This window comes from Stylophora pistillata, chromosome 5 (genome assembly GCF_964205215.1).
Source record: "Stylophora pistillata chromosome 5, jaStyPist1.2, whole genome shotgun sequence".
NCBI lineage: Eukaryota > Metazoa > Cnidaria > Anthozoa > Scleractinia > Pocilloporidae > Stylophora > Stylophora pistillata.
The window spans coordinates 32,056,534-32,072,467 of record NC_142523.1 but is presented as its reverse complement, the minus strand read 5'-3'; the positions used below and the strand labels follow the sequence as shown (position 1 = coordinate 32,072,467).

General features: G+C 38.4%; 2 protein-coding genes and 1 pseudogene across 2 annotated transcripts in view; all 3 read left to right on the top strand.

Annotated features, from left to right (window-relative positions):
* Positions 1–4,300, top strand: part of LOC111343662 (fibroblast growth factor receptor homolog 1) — a 20,120-nt gene extending 15,820 nt beyond the window's left edge. Inside the window, exons 13-17 of the mRNA XM_088761205.1 lie at positions 1,063–1,139; positions 1,267–1,307; positions 2,369–2,465; positions 2,799–2,895; positions 3,248–4,300. Coding sequence (XP_088617331.1) covers positions 1,063–1,139; positions 1,267–1,307; positions 2,369–2,465; positions 2,799–2,895; positions 3,248–3,400 — 465 coding nt within the window. The 3' untranslated portion in view covers positions 3,401–4,300. The remainder of the gene's footprint in view (positions 1–1,062; positions 1,140–1,266; positions 1,308–2,368; positions 2,466–2,798; positions 2,896–3,247) is intronic.
* The window catches only part of LOC148731466 (uncharacterized), a 424,262-nt gene that overhangs the window by 115,432 nt on the left and 292,896 nt on the right, over positions 1–15,934 (top strand). The window lies entirely within an intron of this gene.
* LOC148731483 (uncharacterized) lies at positions 7,307–8,745 on the top strand (annotated as a pseudogene).

Below are 15,934 nucleotides of genomic sequence, written 5' to 3'. Positions count from 1 at the left end.
AGCTTTCTAGAAACAAGCTGTAAACGCCAGCATTTTCTCAGCATGAAATTAACTTAGCTCGACCACCAACATGGTTTTCATAGTTCACATTGACTTAAAAAAAGGGAAAAAGACTAAGTAAAACGCTAAACATCGTGGTATATAAATTTCACTGAGGTTGTTTGTAGAAAGTCTCGCAAAAGGAAATATGTTTTCTCTTTTCTAATAGGGCTGCTTGAAAGCTATTTTTAAGAGAGTGGCAAATTTATTTTTGTTTTTACATTTTTACACAATTATATTATGTAGCTTTATATTTTGTAAAATATGACTTTGCAGAAGAAGGGAGATAATTTTTAAAGTAAAATAAAGTGCTGGGGAAGGAGACATCTTTTCTCGCCAAATGCTACAAATAGCTTCAGTCACTACTAACGCTACTACTCAGTTGCCCCCCTTCAGTCCTCTCATTTTCTCTTGATTTGAGTTTATTCTTTTCCTCATTTTTCTCCGAATCATTCGATTGGAGGTTGTATGCATTAATCCGAAAGAAGTTTCCTTTGGATACTTTCTTTATTCTGCACTAATCCATCATTTTCATGTGAGCAAAACCTCCTGTATGTGCCTTTCCCATTGCGGCCGTCTTAACTAAGTCTTTGTCTAAATTTGATCATGCACTTATTTTCTCCAAAATCATCAGTTCTAACACATCTCGCCGTTCAAGGGCCGAAAAAATTTAAGCTCTTTTGCTTTTCTTATTTTCGTTGGCCGTTGTTCTCCTACTTGTTTCATCTTCTGCGCAAAAAAAATTGACAACTACTGAAATGCTACTTTTTATTTTCTCATACAATGAAGTACATGGAGGACCGACTATTCTTTTGGTGTTCAACATTTCACAGTGTTTTTGTTTGTGCTAGCACTGATTTTTCTTTGCAAAATAAGAGATACTCAGGAACAATTGAAGAAAATTATCACAAAAGATGTAAAGCAAAAATAACAAAAAACAATCACAAACCAAAACAAAACAAATTCATAACATTATTATAATGATAGTTTAAGAGAAGTTTTAATGTTTTTTTTTTTTCGCAGGGATGTTTGGCAATCAAATGGACTGCACCAGAAATTCTGCTGGGAAACCTCGCCGGACTTTCCACTTTGAGTGATGTGTATGTATCGTGTATATTCTTCCATCACCTTAACGAAATGATCACCCAATATGATTTTTTTTGTGGTTACTTCACATCCAAAATTCACTCGGCACTAACTGTGGAATATTTCTGATATGTTCACCAGGTGGTCCTATGGAATCGTTCTGTATGAGATAGTTACCCTTGGTAAGCCAAACTAACTTCAATAAGAATATTTATAATAAAGGTTTGTTTTTACTTTTTTCCACGCCGTTCACTCCTGAAAATGTCCTTAAACAAGATAATATAGATGGTTTACATTCTCTTGCCTTAAGTTAGTTTATTAGTGTCCCAGTCTTGTAAGACTGATCAAGCAGTCTAACTACTCTTGTAAAAATGAACCCTATTAATGAGTTCCGGTCGAGTTGTATAACCTCCAGGCAAAAAGTACGACAGTTGTCGTTTTTAGGACAACACCCGTGTTAAGTAAAGATCATCTGCTTTTTACACCTGAAAATCAAATCTCGTTAACTCTGTTTTCTTTTTAATATGTAGCCAGCTATTTATCGATAACTCATCTCATGAAATAAAATGAAACAAGAAGGAGAAGGCTTCCATAGTGTTCACTTGTTAGAGACTATCATCAAAACGAACCAAAACGAAGAAACTTTAAAGTACATTGACTCAGGAAAATTTGTATTTGAGCATCATCAAGCTTTGTAAATGTATATGCAAGATTAAGGAAAATTTAGATTTGGGCATCATCAAGCTATATTAAATGCCAACTTTTTTCTTATTTAAAATGATGTCGAAAAGGAGCGCGACGTCTCAGCCACAGCAATTTCGTGGAGCATGTTTATATGCACTCTTATTTGGCCTGATAGATGTTTACAATTGTAATAAACTATTAAAATTATGGCTCACTGACTACAATTTCAACAACTTTATTAGTGACATATTCAGTATTAGTATAATTTCAGAGCTGAGCAAAGAGTTTCCAGCAATCTGATTGGTCGAGCGGTTCCTTATATGACGCTATATAAACCGCTCCACGCGGTTAATATAAAATGTTAAAATAAAATGTTATTTTAGAAATTTTTCTGTTGTTCAGCTCTGAAATTATACTAAAACAATTATTCGCCTCAGGTTCGGAGAATATTGTCCAATAATCCCCTCGACTTCGTCTCGGGGATTATTCGACGATATTCACCTCGCCTTCGGCAAGTAGTTGTTAAATATCACATGCACACGTCCTTATGCCTTAACAGGAGGAATTCCATACGATGGATGGTCAGAAGGCAGGGTGGTTGCAGAGGTCACAAAAGGATATCAGCTGCCAAAGCCTGATCATGTTGATAAAAAACTGTGAGTTGTACCTCTCTGGTGCGATATCCACGTTTTCCAATGTATAGCCTAAATTTCAACACAGTAGATCACAATTAACGTTCTTCTTGTAGAAATTTTTGCAGTGGAATAGTTAACCAATGAATATAAAAGCCGTTTATTTCAGCTGTGATAATGTGTCTACGTACTTCGACGAGATCAGAGCGAGTGAAATAGTGCCGATATGTCCGATGACCCAAAACAAACCTAAACCATTATTTTCGTTAAAAGGGTTCCAGTAAAAGAAACTTCTTGCAATTCTTCGCATAGTCCAAAAAACGTAGTCGAGAATTGACCATCCTTGTTTAATTTCAGGCATGATATGATGAAACGGTGCTGGAGTTTTAACCCTGACTTCCGTCCTCCATTTGAAAACCTGCGACAAAGAATGGACAAATACATTCATGAAGAGGTTTGTTTTAAGAATTGAAAGCTTGCTGACATTCTATGAATTTTGAAGTCTCGTGGATTTCTCAGTACTTTGACACCATTTAGTTTCGGGAGCAATGCTTGATGGTACTTGTTTTGTTCCCCATGGCGCTGTAAACGGCTCAACTAGGACCATTTAGATCCCTGGTCAGCGATATTTCCACGCTCGTTAGGCCGTCTACGCTCATTTCACCATTTTCAGTTTATAAATCCCTCTTAAAATCATAGAGGTTCTCAGTCTACTGTGGAAGTAACTTTACTTTTCAGCTTAACATCATAGTGATATAGTGCTTTGCAGCAAGTGTACAACCCTTATTTCTTGCCTTCCACCCCAGACATATGAGGAACTACTTAATCTGGGAGCTTATGACAAGAAAAAATACTCCAGGGTTGAAGATCTTGGAGTTGAAGATGCAGGACCGAGTGAGGAAGTTGCAAAGAAGGCTGCTGCTAAAAGATTGGGAAAATGGTCCAGTGACCGCCGTTAGGGTACCTTTCTGTCAACTCTCGGTGCTAAACTATGCGTGATGACAGCGATGATTTTAAGGTCTTTCCATGTTAAAGAAACAAATGAGATCTTTGTTTATGATAATAATTCATAAAGTTAATTGTTTAAAGATACAAATAATTAATCAATTCCATTGGATTCAGTATAGGAGAACTTGGGTAGATATTGCTTAAATTTCCTTCACTGATTAAAACAGGATAGAAAGAGATAAAATAACATCCAAACAATTAAAAAAAAAACAAACTTGGGAAGCGGCCCGTCTATACTCTTTAAATTTGCGAGCTGTTGTAGTGAAAACTATCCGAAGTAAATTTTTTGAGCACACTACTAATCCAATAACAAACTACAAAAAATTTACCAAATTTCAAATATCCTTGGGAGGATTTTCTACTAGATTTGCTGCTATTAATCACCATTAAAGTATCCCGTATACCGATATTATTGACTCCGTAACTGATGTCCTTTAGTTCACATGCATTTTGCTCTCATATTGCTTTGTTTAGCTTTCGAGCCATTGCTATTTGAAAACAATTGATTGCATTAATATTGAAATTTATTGCTTTGCTTTAAGTGTTAAAGGCTTTTGTCGTAAGCGGAGAGAACCGTCTTAACAGAGTGAGTCAATTTAGCTTACTAATTTTCTTATGTGATTTCGGTTCGTACGAGAAAAAAAGACAACGCTTATTGAGGAGCGTTCGTTTTAGTAGACAGACAATTTTGTCGTGGTAAAACGGAATTCTTATTTGAAAACTGAATGGATGTAGATCATGTAGATATATGAGCTTTTACTTCTGTTCTCTACAACAATCACACAAAAAAAAACTGTATTTAGTAGTCACACACTCTATTTAATATCTGCAATTAAAAGGTTAGAAGCATATCTTATGGCTAATTATTGATCGCAAAGTTCCTTTCAATTGATACTTTGCCGTGTCCCTTCCTTAGCTTTGCTATGGATGACGTCGTCCTTAATGAAGAATTATCAAAAATTAGAGGTGCTTTCTCTTCAGCGGTATTTATTATCTTATCCAAGGGGCCTCAATCAATCAGACACCCACGCCAACTCCTACTACTGAGCTCGTGATAGAAAGTTTTATCATAAATCAAAGTACTGATACAATGAATATATGAAGTCCATATATTTTGAACTGCGGTATTAAATACGTATGATGCAGTTCGAAATATATGGACTTCATATATTCATTGTATCTGATTTATCATCACGGGCTTATTACGAATCAACTTAACGGCCTGCTCCCAGTTGGCTTGTTAGCTCAATTGGTAGAGCGCTGCACTAGTATCGCAGAGGTTAGTGGTTCGAGTCTCGTACAGGCCTGATTTTTTTCAGGTCTGATTTTCGCTATTGCATAAATAACACTATCTACTGCGAAGGATCGTGCATCATACGTATAAATCAAATTACTGTTTTACGATTCGTTAAAGTGCCCCTGAGACGAAAATTGGCCATTTTATTTTGGACTAATTATTTTACAGAATATTGAATTGGGTCAAGTTAAAACCCCTTTTGCCATTAAAAACTCAAAATAAACCTTCGATGACTAATTTTTACCGCTTCAAAGTCGTCCAAAAATCCTCCGCCATTGCTGAAAACATGTTCCAGCCGAGCCCGCAGTTGTACAGCAGGAAACGTCATCATGACGTCAAAGGCTCAACAAACTTATGCTTTGCTTTGTCACAACTCTCTTCGTTCGGTGCAAACAGAATCACACATATTGCTTTTTTGAGAACTATTTCGTGGTCAGTCGTGAAATGTCGACTTTGTCTGACGATGAATGTCCCAGAAATCATCTGAAGCTTCTGTGGATAGTTTTGCGCCGGAAAACGATGAAGTTTTGCCATGCGAAAAGATAATTACAGAACGGCATGGACTCCCCATGTGGCTTTTGTGGTAACGTCGCTTTATCACCTTCAAATTGTATTTTTGCTAGTCGTAAGGGATTTTCCTTTTTTGTAAGAAATGATCGAGTGATATATAAAAATTGTTTTCGGCAATGGCTGATTGTGTATCAAGGCGGATATTGGGAGTTTGAGAAAGCCATTTCTAAGCCATTAATGTGTTTGCCCCGATGCATTTGGTCAATGATCTCATTAACCCTTTCCTGCGTCTTTTTTACTATCGGTGCTTTGAGAGGTTTGAAGTGAACACTGTTGTTGAGTTGCACTTTGGCCTCTTGTTTTCTCTGTCTTATTCATGATGACTATTGTTGTGTTGCTTCGGTGAGGTTCAAAGCAGAGCTTGTTTCAACACTTTCAGAACCGTAACCTCATTGCGTTACAAGGTATTGCTTGGCTTAGATACAGTCTGCAAGCTGTGTTGTGACAATTTTCCAAGTAGCTCTGAAAGGCAATAGAAGACTGAACCGGTGGCATTCAGTTTGATATAAAACGGTAGTGGTTCTTTGTTTTGTCCGTGAAAGGTGTAACGGAGGCACATTCGTCTTGCGAATAAATCTCGCAAAAGTTGGCCTGATTTCACATCTGTTTGTCCAGGGTGTTAGGATGAGTTTGAGACCCTTTGATAGCACGCTGACATGGCTGTCAGATGGTTGATAGTTTGAGAGGTTTTTAAAGAAACTTTCATTTTCTCGGTTATTTGGCTGCAAGCCTACATTTTAAGGTGTTTTTACGCTCTCTGCGTCTTTTTTAAGATGTTCGTTCTACTTTCGCTGATACTAAAGCTCCTTTTTTCAGAGTCAGAGCACACAATTATATTTTTCATCTCTCTTGTCTAAAAGTAAGCTCGTTGAGGTGAGAAATCCCATTCCTCAATTCGGCTATTTTATCGTTATTATCTACAATGTTTGCCGATATTTGCCTTTCTGTAAGGTATTCTGCCAGAGTGTTGTTAAAGGTGGATATTGATCAGTGCATATGTAAAGGTGACAAAACCCGTGGAGGTTCGTAGACTTCACTTTCGAGATCGCACAGAGGACGGTCTTAACTGTCCCTTCTTTTGAACGGTAGGCACTGAACCCGACAGAATTCTTCGCCTAGATCCTTCAAGGTACCCAGATCTCTCGAAACAGTCTTCCGAGAAGTGTTCGGAGTAGATCACAAATATTCCTGCAAGATTGAAGTTTACTCGGCGAGTTCGCACAAATCGCATCCGTTTTTCCCGCTCTGATTTATTTGCAAGGCTGCTATGCAGAGAAATACCTACAGCATGGTCTGCACGATTACTTGAGCTTTGAATTACGATGCCTCGACATTATTTTTGTCTAGTTTTTGTAAGAATAGAGTAAGGCACTCTGTTATGTTTGCTTGACATTTCGCCATGTAAGATTTTCGCGTTGAGCCTTTGACGTTACTTCTGAGTCCTGCGGTCAACTTCCGGAACATGGTCAAATAAGGACAGACGCGAAATCGCGAATTTAGCGGCCCGAAAAAAGATATTTCTGGTACTCAAGATTGAATTTTGGCAGAGTAGGTGAAGGAGACACACTGATCACGAAAATGAAAAAAAGTTATGTGCGAAAACTTTGATCTCAGGGGCACTTTAAGTCTACGTATAGCAAGTTACAAGCCCCGCTGACATGTATCGTCGGGGCAGTTTCCCACACCACGTGCGTTCTTGATAGTTTTTCCGGTCTCGAAGAAGCAATAACTTCGAATCATTACCAGGTAGATGATTGTAAATCATTTAAGTTGTTATTACATTGCAAAGAATCTGGACGCATACCAGATGTTGGATCAGTCAGCAACCCCTGTAAGTGGACACTATCAAATTCGACCTCCACTTTGAGAGGATGTACCCGATCTCACGAGTCAAGTGACTGCGGTAAGACGATCAACATGGTTTGAACGAAATACGCAGGAAGACCACGTATTCCTTCGCCAGTACAATAGTGTTGTTGAAAAATACAGAATGGAAAGATCCGGTGAAGACCGCGAGGCAGCTGGAGATCTCGTGCACGATTGTCAAACAAATGCCAAATATACTATACGCCAAATGACAAAATTTAATGCCAAATATCAAAAGCAATACAAATGCCAAACAGAGAGGAAGCAGTGAACCCGAATACCAGGGAGCAAATCATTATCAAAGGTAATCCTACATTGCCTGTGCAGTTTTTAAATGCATCTATCGAGGAGAAAGATGAAAATCAAATAAAATACCAGTCCACATGTCGAGTAATTGTCAGTAGAGGAATGCAGATAAAAATATGAGTGTATGAAAATCTAGACGAAACATTGTCTCCCATTCTCGTTTTAGATTGAGATGAGAAAGAGAACCCTCTAGAATTCCTTACAGAATGGTTATCAGGCTTTTTAACAGGAAAAAAACAGAAATTCAGTGAAATTATGCTTTAAGAAATGTGTCCAAAATCATCTATACTGAAAGCTATGTTGTATGTTTTTGTTTCTTTGAGCGACGCATAAGGTAAAACTTCCCGCTTTTCCCAAAGACGTATTTCATTACGAAAATTCTGTTCATTGTTCAAACCAGGACGCCAAAGCATAAAAAGTCACCTTAGGTTGTTTCGTATGTATGCTGAAGATAATCTAAGAAAATTAAGCTGGCTCCACATGAAAACTTATCGTCTATCAAGCAGATTCATATCATTGAGTGGAGGCGAGGAATGAAATCCTGGCCCTTTAAGTCAGTACTACAATCCAACACCTTTTACATCAGGCACAAACTCGTTTTCACCGTTAGAAAGCAGGTTGTCTCAGCTCGGCCAAACTGTAGTTGATGCTGGAGAAGATGGTGATTGCTTTTTTAGGGCTGTGGCAATCATAATAATCATTTTCATGTGCACAGTGTTGGCATTCAGTATTGAGTGCATCGCCCTGAACAATTTATTGAACGTAACACTGTGCATTCTTGGCAAGATTATTTGGAAAGAATGCCATGTCAGAGAACAGGGGCTGATCCAGGTAAAATTCAATCTGATGCCAGTCGTCTTAATTTATCAATTCATATTACTGAATCAAATCCAACTTTTTCTCCCGTTACTGTCGTCGAGCCAATGAATGCAGATGGCTTAAATATTACAATGGGCACTTAAATGAAATTCATTATGTTTCCATGTTAGAAAGTAAGAACAGCAGCAAATGTGCACAAAATGCAAATGAAAACAATCCAGTTAATAACAGAAAGAAACATAAAGCTCACAAAAAGGACTACATGAGGGAATACATGAAAAAAAAGGAAGAGCTGACGAGAATTTTAGAAAAAGGGAGAATGATAACTTGCTGCAAAGCAGCTGCATGAATAGCATAAAAGCTAGGGACAAGAAAAACCAGGCTGCCAGAAAAAGAAAACTGAATCCAGAACATATCAGAGAAACTGAGCGACGCTAAAGCAAAGAACCCAGAACACATAAGGGAAACCAACAAACAGACCGTAAAAAAACGAAAAGCAAACAACCCAGAGTGCATGAGAGAAATTAGCAAACAGTCCATTGAAAAACAAAAAGCTGAGAACCCAGGGCACATAAGGGAAACTGACAAATAGTCTGTGAGAAAACGAAAAAGAGAGAACTCAGAACGCATAAGGGAAATTAACAAACGGACGGTGAGAAAACACAAAGCAGAGAACCCGCAGCATATTAAAGAGACCAATAAGTTAAACAGACAGCAAGAAGATAAAAAGCAGAGAATGCAGAGCACATAAGGGAAATTAACAGACAGGCCACTTGAAAATAAAAACTGTATAACCCTCAACACATCAAAGAAGTGAATAGAAATTCCAAAAAAAAGGCAAAAACAGTTACTGAAACACCATTTCACGATTTGCCCAGTGTGTCACAACTGACATGCAGCAGTGATGTGCTGAGACTACAAAAAAACAAATGTAATGCAATTTGTGGGATAAATTCCTTTACAAAAAGCCTTGCATGTAACCCAGAATGTGTATGAAATATAAGGTATGTTCACCAGAAGTTGTTGAGTTCCATCTTACTGGTTTTAAAATTTTGATAACACTGAATGGATCTGCATAACGCGTGATTTAAACCTGAAGAAAGGCAAGTTACCCAGCTGCTCTAAAGCCAATAAGATGGGTTTTCCTTACAAGCCTGATCTATTGAATTTAACATCACTAGAAAAGCGACCAATATCACCTCGTATTTCCTTGATGAGTGTGTTCTGCGTCTTTTCTTTAGTCATTTTACTTTCCGGGACGAAGAGCCATTTTAAAACATGTGAGTTTTTCCTTTTTTCGCAAATGTTCGCAATTGAAAATGAAAAAGGTAAAGAAAAACATTGCAATCGAAATATTCAGAAAACACATAATTTTACTGTTTTGTGATCGAAAATAAGTCCACGTGACTTGTCTACATCATGAACAGAGTCATCAAACGGAAGGGAACGACGTACACGGCAACCTTAACAACGGATCTAAACCAAAGTCGTACATAAAGAATTTTGGCTCAGGGTAGGGGGAAGAGAAATGAAGCAAACCCTAGGGATACACAACTGAAGCCCCCTCTTAAGTTTGGCACTCTTTCTGGGTCTCACCCAGTATACTAATAAAGAAGATAACGAGCTTGTCAAAGGGGCGACGCTTAAAAACTTCATGCTTGAATACTCTGGGAGAGGAGGGGCCAGTGCACGCTTCAAAAGTAAAATCGAAAGATAATAACCACACAAGGATCTATTTGATGCAAAAGCACGTCCATGTATTTCGGTGAATAAAACATCATCTCTTACGATCTCATATTTGACCGCAAACAAATATACAAACTTATGTAAGCTCTCACAAAAGGCCAATGTATATATTGTCAGTCATTATTCCAAAGATCGGTGAACTAAGACGCACAGAGTCGATATCAACCAATACTGGACTTAATCATCCCGATTAAACAAAATGTTTCGTAAACTCTGTAGTTAACGCACGACTTTCATCTAAGATTGTATGAAAAAATAATAGATAAAGCGTATAGTCTCCATTTGATCGATATTTTCAAATCCTGAGGTAATATCACTGGGAGTCTCGTAATCGATTACAATACTCCTAAACTTCACAGACTGAGATCTGCAGTGCTAGTAAGTCCTGAGCTATTCATTCGAAAACCATGTCAATTATACCTCGCTTCTTACAGGAGGAGCCTGTTGTTGGTTCAGTTTCATCAAATATAAAACATAACGAAACCACCAGGCCACCTTTTACTTTATAAATATACATTGCTGATAAGGAGAGAGTAATATGTGCACAAGCCAATCAATCAAAAATCATAATTCAGAAGAAGCAGCACTAAATGGTGACCCATAAACGATTTTGTTGTGCACCGTTGGACCGCAAGCAAGGAAAAATCTTTAAACTGTGTCCGATCACAAGAGTTCGCAAATCAGGATACAAGAAGCTCAAATGGTGTGAAATATAACAAAAATACCAAAACGTTCTAGATTCTGACGAAACTTCTCCAGCACAGAGACAGCAACGTCTAAAAGTGAATGAAAGACCTTCACCGTTTATGAATTAGACGAATTAGCACAGTTTCTAGACTATCAACAGGTCTATCTTTTCTTCTTTTCAAAGCAGCTTAACCCTTAATCCACGACGTACTTCCTTTTCAGTCGCAACCGAGGTAAGTTCCTCCTGACCTCTCGTACCCTAACATGATCTTGACCGTACTTCGAAATAAAAATTAACAGTTCACGAATCAAGACAATGCCTGGCCTCTTGCAGTTCGCCCAGGTAATTGTGTACACAACCTAGATTGTAATAAGAGGCTGCAACATGACCATGATCAGGTGCCAGCTTTCTCAGACGAATCTCCACTACACGCTTATAGTAGTCTTTTGCTCGGTCTGTTTCGCCCAGCGCACTGTGTAACCTACCCAGATTGTTTTAAGAGACTGAAACGTGAACATGATCAGGTTCCAGGTTTTTCAGTTGAATCTCCAGTGCACGCTTATGGTAGTCTTCTGCTTGATCTGTTAACCCCAGCTCACTGTATAAACTACCCAGATTGTTTTAAGAGGCTGCAACATGAACATGATCAGGTCCCATCTTTTTCAGACGAATCTCCAATGCACGCTTATAAAAGTCTTTTACTTGATCTGTTTCGCCCAGCGCACTGTGTAACGAACCCAGATTGTTGTAAGAAACTGCAACGTGAACATGATCAGGTTCCAGGTTTTTCAGTTGTATCTCCAGTGCACGCGTATGGTAGTCTTTTGCTTGATCTGTTTTGCCCAGGTGACTGAGTAAACTACCCAGATTGTTGTAAGAAGCTGCAACATCAACATGATCTGGTACCAGCTTTTTCAGACGAGTCTCCAGTGCACGTTTATAGTAGTCTTTTGCTCGATCTGTTTCGCTCAGCGCACTGTGTAACCTAACCAGATTGTTGTAAGAGACTGCAACGTGAACGTCATCAACTTCCAGGCTTTTCAGTTGAATCTCCGGTGCAGGCTTATGGTAGTCGTTTGCTTGATCTGTTTCGAGCCCCGGCCGGACCAACACTCAAGGTCTTAAAATTACTGAGAAGAATGCGCTACCTTTTTTTAATAAGAAATGGATAGACATTCTAGTCTTCTCGGATAAGGACGAATAAACCGTATGTCTCGTCTCCTACATCTATTAATTAGATCATTTGGTTAGGCAGGGGACGTTAAAGAACCCACTCACGAGATTACTGTGACGTGGTCTTGCCTGTTTACTGGGAATTGGGGGGAGGGGGCATCTTCAAAATAACAAATAATAAGTTTCCTTCGATTGTTGGTAAACTGCTGATGCAGTCTGGCCAAATTCCCCCAAACAGTGTTGTGATGCGCATTTGATCATATCGACATGTTAATTTACGCAATATAAATATGAAATTATTATTATTATTATTATTATTATTATTTCGCCCAGGTGACTGTTTAAACTACCCAGATTGTTGTGAGAGGCTGCAACATCAACATGATCTGGTCCAAGCTTTTTCAGACGAGTCTCCTTTGCACGTTTATAGTGGTCTTTTGCTCGATCTGTTTCGCCCAGCGCACTGTGTAACCTACCCAGATTGTTGTAAGAGGCTGCAACATCAACATGATCAGGTCCCACCTTTTTCAGACGAATCTCCAGTGCACCTTTATAGCAGTCTTTTGCTCGATCTGTTTCGCCCAGCGCACTGTGCAACCCACCCAGATTATTATAAGAAACTGCAGCGGGAACATGATCAGGTCCCAGCTTTTTCAGTTGAATCTTCAGTGCACGCTTATAGTAGTCTGTTGCTTGATCTGTTTCACCCAGGTCACTGTGTAAACTACCCAGATTGTTGTAAGAGGCTGCAACATCAACATGATCAGGTCCCAGCTTTTTTAGACGAAACTCCAGTGCACGCTTATAAAAGTCTGTTGCTTGATCTGTTCGCCCAGGTCACTTTGTAAACTACCCAAATTGTTGTAAGAGGCTGCAACATCAACATTAGCAGGTCCAAGCTTTTTCAGACGAGTCTCCAGTGCACGCTTATGGAAGTCCTTTGCTAGATCTGTTTGGCCCAGCGCTTTGTGTAAACTACCCAGATTGTTGTAAGAGGCAGCAACATCAACATGATTAGGTCCCAGCGTATTCAGACGAATCTCCAGAGCACGCTTATGGTAGTCTTTTGCTTGATTTGTTTCAACCAGGTTACTGTGTAAACTACCCAGATTGTTATAAGAGGATGCAACATCAACATGATCAGGTCCCAGCTTTTTCAAAAGAATCTCCAGTGCACGCTTATAGTAGTCTTTTGCTTGATCTGTTTTTCCCAGGTGACTGTGTAAACTACCCAGATTGTTGTAAGAGGCTGCAACATGAACATGATCAGGTCCCACCTTTTTCAAAAGAATTTCCGGTGCACGCTTATAGTACTCTTTTGCTCAATCTGTATCGCCCAGGTCATTGTGTAAACTACCCAGATCGTTGTAAGAGGCTGCAACATCAACATGATCAGGTCCTAGCTTTTTCAAAAGAATCTCCAGTGCACGCTTATGGTAGTCTTTTGCATGATCTGTTTCGCTCAGCTCACTGTGTAACGAACCCAGATTGTTGGAAGAGTCTGCAACATGAACATGATCAGGTCCCAGCTTTTTCAGACGAATCTCCAGTTCACGCTTATAGTAGTCTTTTGCTTGATCTGTTTCACCCAGCTTCTCATGTACAATACCCAATTGGTGGTAACATGCTGCGTTTGTCATGCTGTGTTTGCTAAGTAAGAGTACCAAAATCTTTATCATTTTTGTGGCATTGTGGTCGTGATAATTCGCTTTAAATCTAATTCCCTCTCTGTGAGAAAGCAAACTCTGGCGAGAATATTTGTCTATATACAAAATTCACCCCCGAAACAAGTCGCACGAATTCGGATAGGTTCGAAAAAGAAAGAGCAAAAGCATCGAAAAAGCAGTAGACGAGGGGCTGTGACGAAGGGCTAACGCTCAAAACGTCAGCTTTTTAATTCTTTTTTGTGGCTAATTTACAATTTCAGCTTTTAGTCGATGTTACCAAATTAAGTTGATGTTACCAAATTAAGTTGATGTTATCAAATTAATGGTACCACATTAAGAAGAAAATATGGCCGACTCACTGGGAAGCGGGAAAGCCGTCTCGGACATTATCCAATCACATAGCTTTTTTTAAAAGATATAATAAAATTTAAAGACCTGTGTTTTAGCCCAATATTTGGTTTTAACGACGAGCGGTAAAAAATACAGGTTTTCGTCCTAATCCGATCAAGGCAGTCATCAGACAATTTTTCGGATGTATAAATTCATCCATAACAGGAGTGATTTCCTATGTGTGCAAGCCAACTTCTTGCTGCCAAGATTTCGCCTTTTAATTATATCACGGGTAATTCTTTGTTTGTGGATAAAGTGCAATAATAACATCAAAGGCAAAATCTGCTAAAAGGCTCTATCGGAATCAATATTTATCCGGTCCCTATCTTGCTTCATTGACAAAAAAAACACCGCATGTCTTCCGAACTTCCGTAAGAGCTCAGAGGAAACCCATAGGGAAAAACAGAAACTTTAGTGAATATAAACAGCTGCCTGTCAAAAGAAAATAAAGTGCTTATTAGTAAATTTCGTCGTCGCATTTGGGAATCAAGTTGAACAAATACTATGTTAAAGTGTACTTACCCTTTCCCCGAGCGGAAGCTAGTTCCCAAAACTGCGCCCGCGTCACTGATTCAGCGGTTTCAGGAAACCGAGCGGAATTTCCTGATTTCTTATTGGCTAGAAAAAAAAGTAATACGAAAAAGAAAGGCAATAAAAAATTACCTTCTGCGCAAACTCATGAAAGTCTCTTCCAGTGTTCGTCATTTCTGGCACTGGCCAAAATGATTGCGGCTGAACTGGGAACAGTTCAATCTTTGGGTGGGGGAGAGATTAACAAAACCTTTAAAATCAGTTGAGGTGGATGGCCAAACATTGATGCTGTTATTTAGTATCGCTAAGTAGTTCTAAAAGTTGTATGTCATTCTGACGGCATCATTGACAATGCACAGAAGAAGATCTAATAATTATAAAATATCAGAGTATTTCTAAAAACCTATTCAATCCTTCGTACTTCAGTCTCTACTTAGTCAAATCGATTTAAGGCTCAGAATGTTTTAAAATATTTTAGCGACCGGCTTAAGACGCGTCCAGAAATATAGTTTCCTATGAAAGGACCTTCTGAGATATCAAGCCTGCAATAACAGAAACTGTTAAGCTGTTTACTTTCTGTCGACTGTTTTATTTCAAAGTTTTTCATATATGCTGTCATTTTTCAGTTCATCAAACGGAAAAATTTTCTAGACGTGGTCATAAATTTACATATCACTAATGAATTCACGAACATGTTCATGCACTTACTGCAAGTGAAAATTTCTCGCAGTCGAGACTTCTAGCCTTATAAACAATATTCTCTGTCAACCGGAAAAAAGGTATCTACGAATGCCATTGGTTATTTTTGATATGGAAATAGGAACTTAGAAACTTAAAACTTTTCTTTGATTAAGAAGATTCAATCACTGAAAACAAACACATTATCAAGAGTGTACGTTATATCATTATCTTAAATATTTAATATACCTGGCTTAACTATTTCTAAAATTATAAACGAAGCCTGCAAAAGATTACTTTTAAAAATACACTAGGAAATAGCTTGCCTAGACACTATTAACAAATTTCTCTCTAATTGAATTGTGAACAATTTTGAATTCTTTTATTGATAGTCAAGCGAGAAAAATGCGTTTCACAAACTTGCCTAAGACAAATGGGCTTCTCGACTCGTTAGCTGTCAAAATATCAGTACTGTGACAATTAAAAGCCTATAATAATTAGATGACATGGATATTTGAAATTAAAAATGACTGATTACCACGAGTTTTATCGTATTTCATTTAAGATTCTAGACTCTTAAGAACAAGTTAGTGGGTTGGAAACATTGCAATTTAAGATCTCAACCCTAAGATGGACAGAAAATTCAATTCTAACCAGCGATCAATTCAGGATCCCTGACAATCGAATGATGTTTCATTTGCTGATCTTCTATTTCGTTTTATTCTCAGTTTCGGGGTACTATTAACTTCTATAC